At 37.5% G+C, this 13,340-nt stretch overlaps 1 protein-coding gene across 14 annotated transcripts in view; it reads left to right on the plus strand.

The window, feature by feature from the left end:
• The window catches only part of CD109 (CD109 molecule), a 195,019-nt gene that overhangs the window by 176,511 nt on the left and 5,168 nt on the right, over positions 1–13,340 (plus strand). For all 14 annotated transcript variants that reach the window (XM_070496480.1, XM_070496473.1, XM_070496476.1 and 11 more), the window contains 2 exons: positions 10,562–10,709; positions 11,805–11,907. In XM_070496480.1, coding sequence (XP_070352581.1) covers positions 10,562–10,709; positions 11,805–11,907 — 251 coding nt within the window. The remainder of the gene's footprint in view (positions 1–10,561; positions 10,710–11,804; positions 11,908–13,340) is intronic.

The following is a 13,340-nucleotide window of genomic DNA, read 5'->3' on the forward strand; positions in this document are numbered from 1 at the left end:
CTTTCAATTCTGTTCCACTGATTTGGGTGTCTGTTTTTCTGTCAGTTTCGTGTTGTTTTGATTACTGTAGCTTTGTTTTGGAGTTAGGGATTGTGATGCCTCCAGCTTTGTTCTTTTTCCTCAGAATTGCTTTAGCTATTCGAGGTCTTTTGTTGCCCCATATGAATTTTAGGATTCTTTGTTCTATTTCTTGGAAGAGTGTCATTAGGACTCTGATTGGGATTGCATTGAATCTGTAGATTGGTTTAGGTAGTATGGACATTTTAACTATGTTTATTCTTCCAATCCTTGAACATGGAATATCTTTCCATTTCTTTATGTCATCATTGATCTCTTTCAATAATCTCTTATAGTTTTCATTGTATAGGTCTTTCACCTCCTTGGTTATATTTATTCCTAGAAATTTTATTCTTTTTGTTGTGATTGTAGATGGGATTATATTCTTGAGTTCTCTTTCTGTTAGTTTGTTATTCGATTATAGAAACGGAACTGATTTTTGTAAGTTGATTTTGTACCCTGCAACTTTGCTGTAGTTGTTGATTATTTCTAATAGTTTTCTGATAGATTCTTTAGGGTTTTCTATATAGAAAATCACGTCATCTGTGAACAGTAAGAGATTCACTTCTTCATTGACAATTTGGATAACTTTTCTTTCTTTTTGTTGCTTAATTGCTCTGGCCAAAACCTCCAGTACTATGTTGAATAAGAGTGGTGAGAGTGGGCATCCTTGTCAGAGGGATGGTGTTCAGTTTTTCTCTGTTGAGTTTGATGTTGGCTGTGGGTTTGTAATATATGGCCTTTATTTTGTTGAGGTACTTTCCTTTTATACCCATTTTATTGAGAGGTTTTTGTTAATCATAAATGGCTGTTGGATCTCGTCAAATGCTTTCTCTGCATCTATTGAGATGATCATGTGTTTTTTATGCCTCATTTTGTTGATGTGGTGTATTACATTGATTGATTTGCGGATGTTGAACTATTGCTGTGTCCCTGGTATAAATCCCACTTGATCATGGTGTATGATCCTTTTAACTTATTGCTGTTTTCAGTTTGCCAATACTTTGTTGAGAATTTTTGCATCTATGTTCATCAGCAATATTGGCCTGTAATTTTCCTTCTTTGTCTTGTCTTATTTTGTTATCAGGATGGTGTTGGTCTCGTAAAATGTGTTAGGAAGTGTTCCATCTTCTTCAACTTTTTGGAATAGTTTGAGGAGGATAGATATTAAACCTTCTTTGAATGTTTGGTAGAATTCTCCAGACAAACCATGTGGTCCTGGACTTTTATTTTTTGGGAGATTTTTGATTACTGTTTCAATCTCTTTATTTGTGATTGGTCTATTCAGATTCTCTATTTCTTCTTGATTCAGTTTTGAGAGGTTGTATGAGTCTAAGAATTTATCCATTTCTTCTAGATTATCCAATGTTGGCATATAGTTTTTCATAGTATTCTCCTACAATCCTTTGTATTTCTGTTGTATCTGTGTCTAGTTTCTTCTCTTTAATTTCTAATTTTATTTATTTGAGCCTTCTCTCTTTTTTTCTTAGTGAGTCTGGCTAAGGGTTTCTCACTTTTGTTTATCTTCTCAAAGAGCCAGCTCTTAGTTTCATTGATCCTTTCTCTGTTTTTTTTTTTTCTTTTGGTTTCAGTTTCATTGATTTCTGCTCTAATTTTCACTATTTCCTTCCTTCTGCTGACTTTGGGCTTTGTTTGTTCTTTTTCTAGTTCTGTTAGGTGTAATTTAAGATTACTTATTTGAGATTTTTTTCTTGTTTTTTAAGTGGGCCTGTATTGCTATGAATTTGCCTCTTAGGGCCAATTTTGCCACATCCATATGAATTGGTGTGGTGTATTTTCATTTTCATTTGTCTCCAGATATTTTTTGATTTCTCCTATAATTTCTTCAATGATCCCTTGGTTGTTCAGTAGCGTATTGTTTAGTTTCCACATACTTGTCACTTTCCTAGCTTTTTCCTCTTAGTTGATTTCTAGTTTCATAGCATTATGGTGTGAAAAGATGCTTGATAGGATTTCAATCCTCTTAAATTAATTGAGGCTTGCCTTATTTCCTAACATATGTTCTATCTTTGAGAATGTTCCATGTGCACTTGAGAAGAATGAGTATTCTGCTGTTTTTGCATGGAGTGTTCTATCTCTATCTATTAAACCCATCTGGTCTGGTTTTTTGTTTAATTCCACTATTTCCTTGTTGACTTTCTGTCTGGGTGATCTATCCATTGATGTAAGTGGGATGTTAAGGTCCCCTACTATTACTGTGTTACTGTTAATATCTCCTTTTAGGTCTGTTAATAGTAGCTTTATGTACTTTGGTGCTACTGTGTTGGGTGCATATATATTTATAAGTGTTATGTCCTCTTCGTGGAATGTCCCTTTTATCATTATATACTGACCCTTTTTATCTTGCATTGCCTTTTTTATCCTCAAGTCTACTTTGTTGAAGTCTGACAACACCTGCTTTCTTTTGTTTGCCATTAGCCTGGAGTATTGTATTCCATCCTTTCATTCTGAGCCTGTGTTTATCTTTAGTGCTGAGATGTGTTTCCTGGAGGCAGCATATTTTTGGGCCTTGTTTCTTATTCTGTCTAGCTACTCTGTGTCTTTTGTTTGGATAATTCAATCCATTTACATTTAGAGTGATTATTGATATATGAGGGCTTAATGCTGCAATTTTATCACTTGTTTCCCAGTTGTTCTGTATTTCCCTTGTTTCTTGTCCCGTGTATTTTGGACTGCCAGTTTAGTTCAGTGGTTTTCTATGATAGTTTTCTCAGTTTTCTCTTCATTTATCCTTTGTGTCTCTGTTCTGATTTTTTGTTTAGTGGTTACTGTGAGGTTTGTATAAAAGATCTCATAGATGAGACTGTCCATTTTCTGATAAGCTCTTATTTCCTTAGCCTAAGCAGATTCCATCCCTTTCTTCTTCCCCATCTATGTTATTGTTGTCATAACTTGTTCTGTTTTGTGTTGTGAGTTTGTGGTTAAAATGAAGTGATTATAGTTATTCTTGATGTTTTTCTTCCCTTTATCATTAATGTTATAATTAAGTGTTTGCTAACTTGTTCTGATAGAGAACTGCAATTTTCTGATTTTATCTCCCTGCTCATCACCTTCAGGTTTTGTAAACCCTTTCTTTTTTTTTCAGGTGTGAGGGCCTTCTTGATTATTTCCTGTAAGGGGACATTTTGTGGTGATGAACTCCCTCAGCTTTTGTTTATCTGGGAAAGTTTTTTTTTCTCCATCATATCTGAAGGATATTTTCACTGGAGAGAGTATTCTCAGCTGGATGTTTTTGTCTTTCAGAATTCTGAATATATCATTCCACTCTCTCCTAGCCTGTAAGGTTTCTGCTGAGAAATTTGCTGACAGCTGATGGCGGTTCCTTTGTAGGTTATTTTCTTCTGCCTTGCTGCCCTTAATATTTTTCTTTGTCATTGACTTTTTAAAAAAAATTTTTATTGAGTTAATGAGAGGTTACAATCTTGTGAAATTCAGTTGTACATAATTGTTTTTCAGTCGTGTTGTAGGTGCACCCCTTCACCCTTTGTGCCTGCCCTCCACCCCCCTTTCCCCTGGTAGCCACTAATCTGTTCTCTTTGTCTACATTTTTAAATTCCTCATATGAGTGGAGTCATATAGAGATTGTCCTTCTCTATCTGGCTTATTTCATTTAACATAATTCCCTCAAGGTCCATCCGTGTCGTTGCAAATGGGACGATTTTGTTCTTTTTTATGGCTGAGTAGTTTTCCATTGTATATATATACCACATCTTCTTTATCCAATCGTCTGTTGATGGGCACTTAGGTTGCTTCCATGTCTTGGCTATTGTAAATAATGCTACAATGAGCATTGGGGTGCATGGGACTTTTGGAATTGCTGACTTCAAGCTCTTTGGATAGATACCCAGTAGTGGGATAGCTGGGTTATAGGGTATTTCTATTTTAAATTTTTTGAGAAATCTCCATACTGTTTTCTATAGTGGCTGCACCAGTTCACATTCCCACCAGCAGTGTATGAGGGTCCCTTTTTCTCCACAACCTCTCCAACATTTGTTACTATTAGTTTTAGATATTTTTGTCATTCTAATGGGTGTAAGGTGATATCTTAGTGTAGTTTTGATTTGCATTTCCCTGATGATCAGCAATGATGAGCATCTTTTCATGTGCCTATTGGCCATCCGTATATCTTCTTTGGAGAAACGTCTATTCATGTCTCCAGTCCATTTTTTGATCGGGTTTTTGATTTTTTTGTTGTTGAGTTGTGTGAGTTCTTTATATATTATGGATATTAAGCCTTTGTTGGATGTATGACTTGCAAATACTTTTTCCCAGTTAGTTGGTTGTTTTTATGTTTCAATCCTGTTTTCATTTGCCTTGAAGAAGCTCTTTAGTCTGATGAAGTCCCATTTATTTATTCTTTCTATTGTTTCCCTTGTCTGAGAAGACATGGTGTCTGAAAAGATCCTTTTAATACTGATGTCAAAGAGTGTACTGCCTACATTTTCTTCTAGAAGGCTTATGGTTTCAGGTCTCACCTTTAGGTCTTTGATCCATTTTGAGTTTATTTTGGTGAATGGTGGGAAAGAAAGGTCAATTTTCATTCTTTTACATGTGGCGTTCCAGTTTTCCCAGCACCATTTGTTGAAAAGACTTTCTTTTCTCCATTGTATGCCCTCAGCTCCTTTGTCGAAGATTAGCTGTCCATAGATGTGTGGTTTTATTTCTGGGCTTTCAATTCTGTTCCATTGATCTGTGCCCCTGTTTTTGTACCAGTACCGAGCTGTTTTGATTACTGTAGCTTTGTAATATGTTTTGAAGTCAGGGATTGTGATGCCTCCAGCTTTGTTCTTTTTTTTCAGGATTGCTTTAGCAATTTGGGGTCTTTTGTTGCCCCATATGAATTTTAGGATTCTTTGTTCTATTTCTGTAAAGAATGTCAGTGGGATTCTGATTGGGATGGCATTGAACCTATAGATTGCTTTAGGTAGAATGGACATTTTAACTATGTTTACTCTTCTAATCCATGTGCATGGAATGTCTTTCCATCTCTTTATGTCATCATCCATTTCTTTCAGAAAAGCTTTGTAATTTTCGTTGTATAGGTCTTTCACTTCCTTAGTTAAATTCACCCTGAAGTATTTTATTCTTTTTGTTGCAATTGTGAATGGTATTGTCTTCTTGAGTTCTTTTTCTGTTAGTTCGTTATTAGAGTATAGAAATGCTACTGATTTGTGTAAATTGACTTTATACCCTGCAACTTTGCTGTAGTTGTTGATTACTTCTAAAAGTTTTCCAGTGGATTCTTTGGGGTTTTCTATGTATAAGATCATGTCATCTGTAAACAGCGAGAGTTTCACTTCTTCCCTCCCTATTTGGATTCCTTTTATTCCTTTTTCTTGCCTAATTTCTCTGGCCAAAACTTCCAGTACTATGTTAAATAAGAATGGTGATAGAGGGAATCCTTGCCTTGTTCCTGTTTTCAGGGGGATGGCACTTAGTTCTTGCCCATTGAGTATGATGTTGGCTGTGGGTTTGTCATATATGGCCTTTATTATGTTGAGGTAGTTCCCTTCTATCCCCATTTTGTTGGGAGTTTTTATTATAAATCGCTGTTGGATCTTGTCAAATGCTTTCTCTGCATCTATTGAGATGATCATGTGGTTTTTATTCCTCATTTTGTTGATGTGGTGTATCACATTGATGGATTTGCGGATGTTGAACCATCCGTGTCTCCCTGGTATGAATCCCACTTGATCATGAGGTATGATCCTATTGATGAATTGCTGAATTTGGGTTGCCAATATTTTGTTGAGAATTTTTGCATCTACGTTCATCAGCAATATTGGCCTGTAGTTTTCTTTTTTCGTGCTGTCCTTGTCAGGCTTTGGTATCAGTGTGATGTTGGCCTCATAGAATATGTTAGGAAGTGTTCCATCCTCCCTAATTTTTTAGAATAGCTTGAAAAGAATAGGTATTAAATCCTCTCTGAAAGTTTGGTAGAATTCCCCAGGAAAGCCATCTGGTCCTGGGGTTTTATTCTTTGGGATGTTTTTGATTCCCGTTTCAATCTCTTTCCTTGTGATTGGTCTGTCCAAATTGTCTGCCTCTTCTTGAGTGAGCTTTGGGAGATTGTAGGAGTCCAAGAATTTATCCGTTTCCTCTAGGTTATCCATTTTGTTGGCATATATTTTTTCGTAGTATTCTCTTATAATCCGTTGTATTTCTGCAGAGTCTGTTATTTCTCCTCGTTCATTTCTGATTTTGTTCATTTGAGCTTTCTCCCTTTTTTTCTTTGTAAGTCTGGCTAGGGGTTTGTCAATTTTATTTATCTTCTCAAGGAACCAGCTGTTTGTTTCATCGATCCTTTCTACTGCCTTTTTTGTTTCAGTAGCATTTATTTCTGCTCTGATGTTCATTATTTCTCTCCTTCTGCTGACTTTGGGCTTTGTTTGTTCTTCTTTCTCTAATTCAGTTAGGTGTAGTTTAAGATTGCTGATTTGGGATTTTTCTTGTTTGTTAAGATGTGTCTGTATTGCGATGAATTTTCCTCTTAATACAGCTTTTGCTGTATCCCATATAAGTTGATATGGCATGTTATCATTTTCATTTGTCTCCAGGTATTTTTTGATTTCTTCTTTAATTTCTTCAGTTATCCATTGCTTGTTCAATAGCATATTGTTTAGTCTCCACATCCTTGTGCCTTTCTCAGCTTTTATCTTGTAATTAATTTCTAGCTTTATAGCATTATGATTGGAGAAGATGCTTGTTATTATTTCAATTTTTTTAAATTTCTAGAGGCTTGCCTTGTTTCCCAACATATGGTCTATCGTTGAGAATGTTCCATGCGCACTTGAGAAGAATGTGTATTCTGCTGTTTTTGGATGGAGTGTTCTATATATGTCTATTAAGTCCAGCTGTTTTAGCTTTTCGTTTAGCTCCACTGTTTCCTTGTTGACTTTCTGTCTGGATGATCTGTCCATTGATGTGAGTGGGGTGTTGAGGTCCCCTGCTATTATTGTGTTATTTTTGATATCTTCTTTTAGGTTTGTTAATAGTTTCTTTATAAACTTTGGTGCTCCTGTGTTGGGTGCATAGATATTTGTAAGCGTTATTTCTTCTTAATGAAGTGTCCCTTTGATCATTCTATAATGCCCCTCTATGTCTCTCTTTACCTGCCTTATTTTGAAATCTGTTTTGTCTGATGTAAGTGTTGTGACACCTGCTTTCTTTTGTTTGCTATTAGCTTGGAGTATTGTCTTCCACCCCTTCACTCTGAGCCTGTGTTTGTCCTTGGGGCTGAGGTGTGTTTCCTGGAGGCAACAAATTGTTGGATCTTGTTCTTTAATCCATTTTGCCACTCTGTGTCCTTTTATTGTGGAGTTCAATCCGTTTACATTGAGGGTGAGTATGGATGCATGAGGGCTTCATGCTGTCATTCTGTTGCTCATTATCTGGTTTTGCTGCGTTACCTTTGTTTCTCATCCTGTGTGTTTTAGCCTACCCATTGACTTCTGCAATTTCTTATGCTGGGTTTCTTAGATTTTTCCATATTTATGTTTTGTGTCTCTGTTCTGTTTTTTAGTTTGGTGGCTACCCTGAAGTTTGTGTTCAGAATCTTGTGCATAACATAGTCTATTTTCTGGTGGGCTCTTACTTCCTTATCCTAGACTGATTCAGTCCCTTTCCTCTTCTGCTCCCAAATTATTATTTTCATCTCTTATTCCAACTCGTGCTGTGAGTTTGTGGTTACAGTGATAAGATTGTCTTTGCTTTGGTGATTTCCTTCCCTTTATCCTAGTGCTATAGTTGAATATTTGCTATCCTATTCTGATTCTATCTGTTTTGTCTCCTTACTCTGTGTTTTGTGACCCCTTTCTCCCTTTTTTTCTTTTTTCAGGTATGAGAGCCTTCTTGAGGATTTCTTGTGGGGGGGGGGTCTTGTGCCTATGAAGTCCCTTAGCTTTTGTTTGTCTGGAAAAGATTTAATTTCTCCCTCATATCTGAAGGATATATTTGCTGGATAGAGTATTCTTGGCTGAAGATTTTTATCTTTTAAAGTTTTGAATGTGTCATTCCATTCTCTCCTAGCTTGTAATCTTTGTAGGTTATTTTCTTCTGGCTTGCTGCCCTGAGTATTCTTTCTTTTTCATTCATTTTTGCCATTTTTGCTACTATATGCCTTGCAGTAGGTCTTTTTAAATTGACAAATCTAGAAGATCTTAAAGCTTCCTCCACACACATTTCTCCCTCAATCCCTAGATTTGGGAAATTCTCTTCTATTATTTCTTTGAGCATGCTTTCTGCTCCATTTTCCTTTTCCACACCCTCAGGGATTCTGATAATTCTTCAGTTGGATTTTCTCATTGAGTCTGCTAATTCTCGGAGATTTTTTTCAGTTTTTTTAATCCTTAGTTCTCTTTCTTCCTCTGTCTGGAGGCATTCAACCTGTCTATCTTCAATTATGCTAATTTGCTCCTCTATGGTATCTACATGGGCATTCAGGGAGACCGTATTGTGTTTTATCTGATCCATTGTATTTTTCATCTCTAGTATTTCTAATTGATTCTTTTTTGTAGTTTCAATCTCTTTTGTGAAGTAACTCCAGAACTCGTTGACTTGTTTCTCTATATTTCCCTTTACCTCATTGAGTTTTTTGATGATAGCTACTCTGAATTCATTGTCACTTAGTTTACCTATTTCCAAGTCCTCAGGACATTCTTCTGTGTTTTTATTGTTTGCTTTTGGACTGGAGCTTTTATATATTGCTGGATGGTTTTGCAAAAGGCAAAGAAGTGTCTTATGCATCTGTGAGAGAGATTGGACCTCTCAGGGAGGTCAGGTGAAGACACAGATGAGGAAAATGAGGGGAAAGTAGGATTCAGACTATGAAGGAGCCACATTATTTATAGGGGCTCATGTAAGGATGCAGGATTCCAAATGTTAATCCTACATCAGAAATCAGATGGGCAATAGACTTTTATAGGTAGAGGAGTATCTATCTATCTATCTATCCATCCATCATCTTCTTTTCTTTTTTTGGAGGACCTGGAGAAGGGAAATCATGTAGGTAACCATTGACAAAGCTATCATTTATTATGTTCAAAAGCCTTACTTTACATGCTTTCTTTAAGTCATTATTTCAGCTTTTTGTGTCCCTGAATGACTTTCACATGGCAAAGTCATGTAAGGGTCACAGTTTTATAAATAGGATTTACATGCTGCTACTAGTTTTCTGAGAAAAATCTGGTATGAAATACAAATAACATTTTAAGTGAATTTTTTCAGTGGCGCGTTATAAAAAGAGTAACTGGTATTTGAGGCACTTTATTCCCGTCAATAGGGTCCCAGCCCTTACTCACCTTAGACAAGGTTTTCAGTGTGGCATGGTGATTTATCAAATTCTGCCAGTGACCAGTGGAAGACCAGGTCAACCAGGGCACTTTTGATGATGTACTGAAAGTCATCATATTTAAGCAGATTGGCTGTTTTTCTCAGCTGTAGTTTTTGCTCAGATTCAAACCCCTCTCGTTTCAATGTGCTTGTTAGTTTTCAAGAGCGCCTCTTTTGGTGAAGCGCAGCACCCAGCAGATGATTTCAGTTGCTTGGGTCTGCTGAGCCCGCAGTCAGCACTTGTACATGTGGCTTTTCAATCAGGCATGTTTGGCAGACATCAGATTTGTGAAAAGCAAGATTTTCACCAGCCTTTCTTGCTTTTGCCATCTGAAAGAACAATGGGAACTAACTTAACAATGCTGTGATCCTTTCATGTTGAAGACAAACTCCTTTTCATAACCACGCTCCTTTGGGCTCCTCTGCTCCAAACAAAAAGCTTGCTGCCTGTTCATTTTAGAAAAAATATTTATTTTAAAGGAGACAAAATGTAGTTGGTGCCCAGACCATTTGAGGCTTGCATTATGTGCAACAGGGTGAGAGAATGATGCATGTGATAAAACTCTCCGAGGCTTGTTCTGTCAAGGTTGCCAAAGAAAGCACAAAATGTGCTCCCAGTGTGTGAGAGAACAAAGGGCAGGACTCTGCCTCCTGGTCTTCTTTTTATGCAACCAGACAAAGAAATAGTTGCTAACGACTTGGCCGCAGTCTACTGCCAAGTGGTCCAGAGATGCCTCTTTTTCCGTTCCTAGCTTTCAGCTGGAAAGTTCAGTGCTGTCAACTTTTGAGAAGATGAAAAGTGGAATTCAATGTGGAATCCCCACTGGAGAACAGAGTTGCAAGCTGGACGGGCACCCAGATTGTACTTATTACAACTACAGGCACAGCCTGTTCCATTACAGGCATCTCATGCTGCCTGTCAAATGAATACATTGCTATGTCTTACTCCCCATGTCGCTGAAAGTTATAAGAATTTCACACCTGTATGGAAAAGATTACCTGTTTTATGATTTTCTATACTGATTTTTATTTCAACTAAACAGCAAATATTTAGAATAACAGTTGGCAGTTTGAGTTTTCATATGAAGATAGTTTGCCAAGAGCTTTAGGTTTTTCCTAAAGGGTTTTTTCCATCCGTTGCTCTTTGACTTAGGTTTTTGGGCCCAGCTAGAAGTGGCATGGCCCTTATGGAAGTTAACCTACTCAGTGGTTTCATGGTGCCTTCGGACGCAATTCCTCTGAGCGAGACATTGAAGAAAGTGGAACATGAACATGGAAAACTGAACCTGTATTTAGATTCTGTAAGTAGCAAAAGTTAAGTTTCATATAGGTAACCATCGAGAAAGCTACCACTTATTTCGTTCAGAAGTCTCACTTAACATGTTTTCTGTAAGTCATTATTTCAGCTTTTTTGTGTTACTGAATGACGTTCACATGGCAACCATATATTTATCCTCACTGAAAAGACATCGTTATGCAATTAGAATTATTATTAATGATGAGCCTGATGAAAGTCTTGATAACTATGTCATTATTTCATGTCAGATGTGAAATATATAGAAATTGCCATATTATAATTTTAAAAGTTCAGTCCAGATCTCAGTTTGAGAACCGTCTGCCTCAGGGAACGGCTAAACATATATGTTTACATGCTGCTGATGAAAGCTTTAATTATATGTTAATTACAAACTCCAAGGTATTGGTTTTGGAGTTTTCCCTGTATCTGTGACGTTCTTGTTAATGATTATCTTAATTTGAGTGTTCATTACATTTTGACTGATTAATTTGACTTTTCTTTTACTGCTAATTGGTATGTAATGGAATGTTTGAAGGCATTTATCAATTTCAGATTCCTTAACCAGTATTGTTTGCCAAACTGGCATAAGCTGCCCCTTCTGTAGGCAAGGAGGCTGGCCCTTTGTACCTCATATCAGTCAGTTATTGGTTGTGGGGTGCACCCCCTGCTCTAAGGTTACCTGCCTTGCTGGGTGCGGTGGCTCCCTTGAGCTGAGGGCGCGTCTCTGGAGAAGGGGCTGCAGTGAGCCCTCAGCAGCCGTTGTGGTGGTGCACTGCCTGAGCGGGGTCTGGGCGAGGCACCAGGGCGCAGAGCGTGCTGTTTGGGTGGGCTGCGTACCTCACTACCTTAATTCTCACTATCCCTTTCAGTAAAATGCGAGTAAGAACAAACCTATCTTGTAAGGATTGTTTTACGAGTTAAGTGGTGGTGTTCATGTTGTTTATATCAAGTGCTTACCATATCAGTGGGCACATAGATGTGCTCCCTAAATGTTAATTTCTATATCTGTTTCCTACAATGATAAGAAAAAGAAATGTCTTTTACTTTATCATGAACATGTAGTCTGCCACCCCGTTAAAAGTCTTTTGTGTTTTTCAAGGTGAATGAAACCCTGTTTTGTGTTGATATTCCTGCTGTGAGAAACTTCAAAGTTTCAAATACACAAGATGCTTTAGTGTCCATAGTGGATTACTATGAACCAAGTAAGTGTGTTTTGGAGTTCCTCATCCTTTAGGAGTTAAGCATTTATTCATTCATTCATTCATTTGAAGTGGCCACCTGTTGGATTGGTTTCATGGGAACAGGTATGTTGGGGGGGTGGAGGACGGAGGAGAGCAGAGGAGCTTCCCATTTAAATGAAGACAAGTGATAATTGACAAGGGCCGCATGATATGTTTAGCATATGCTATTAAAAGTGATGTTTTTAGCACAACCATAAGGACCTACAACTAGAATATACATCTGTGTACTGGAGGGCTTTGGGGAGAAGAAGAAAAAGAAAGAAGAAGACTGGCAACAGATGTTAGCTTAGATGCCAATCTTTAAAAAAAAATGATGCTTTTGCTCATAATGTTTTAGGTTTTTAAGTCACAATTACAAAATGTACAAGGAAAAATTGACATAGAAGTCCAGTTTATGTTCAATTTCCAAGGTTTTGCTTCTGTTGCAAGCCCCCATTCCATCTGGTTCCTTTATGAAATGGGAGCTCTTCAGGAGATGGCGTGAACGGAGTCGGCGCTGGAAAAGCCTCACCTGGGTTTAGGTGTTTCTTCACTGAGGGAGTCTATTGTTTTGCTAAAGTGTATACATTATAACATATTTTTTTTAGCATATCAAAAAATATAGTCCATTTGGAAAATAACTTGAGCTTCTTTGATTTTGCTGGTGACTTGTTTATAAAATGTTAGAAATTCAGGATGTGGGAGTACAGATCTGGTTTGGAGATGACCTAAGTTAATTAGGACGAATTGACGTTCAGTCACAGAGTGACTTTTTGTGCGATCTCCGGGCTGAGGTTTCTACTAGTAATAAAACATATTCTGAGTAAGCACTGCTGCTGGCTCAGAATCGTCAGGGTGCACGAGGATTGTGGATGTTGCCATGTGTTAGGCAGTTGTAGATGGTTACACTTTAAAATAAAGTGAACTTGTTCATGTTGTTGGTAGTGTTTGATCAAGTATTCATTTAAGACTAGGGCGCAGTATCACTTACTCTCTCTCCTTCTAAGGCCACACGCCCATTCCTCCCCTCCTTTGCCTCCTGTTGGAACTGGAGGGGAGCACGCCCGGGGTCTGGCGGGCGTCTTGGAGACGGGGGCGGCGCTTTCTCCTGGGGGAGGGGTGGGCTGCCCGGTGGAGGCGCCATGGCAGTGCCTCGTCATCCGGCTGTGTTATCATACGTAGGTGAAAAATCCTCCAGCTATTTCTTACGTGTATGGAGAATATTTTAAACATTTAAGAAGCAAAGAAGCTTCAGTCTATGTAATTTCTTTGTAGAAAAAAACTTTTTTACAAAGGAGATATTTTAAAATGAAAACATGGGAAAGATCAGAATAATAAAAACCTACCAACCCATTTTTGAAAATCCTAAGGTTACAAAATATGTTTATAATATTAAAAAAATCAATGAAAAATCA

Source organism: Equus asinus, chromosome 24 (genome assembly GCF_041296235.1).
Source record: "Equus asinus isolate D_3611 breed Donkey chromosome 24, EquAss-T2T_v2, whole genome shotgun sequence".
Classification (NCBI taxonomy): Eukaryota; Metazoa; Chordata; class Mammalia; order Perissodactyla; family Equidae; genus Equus; species Equus asinus.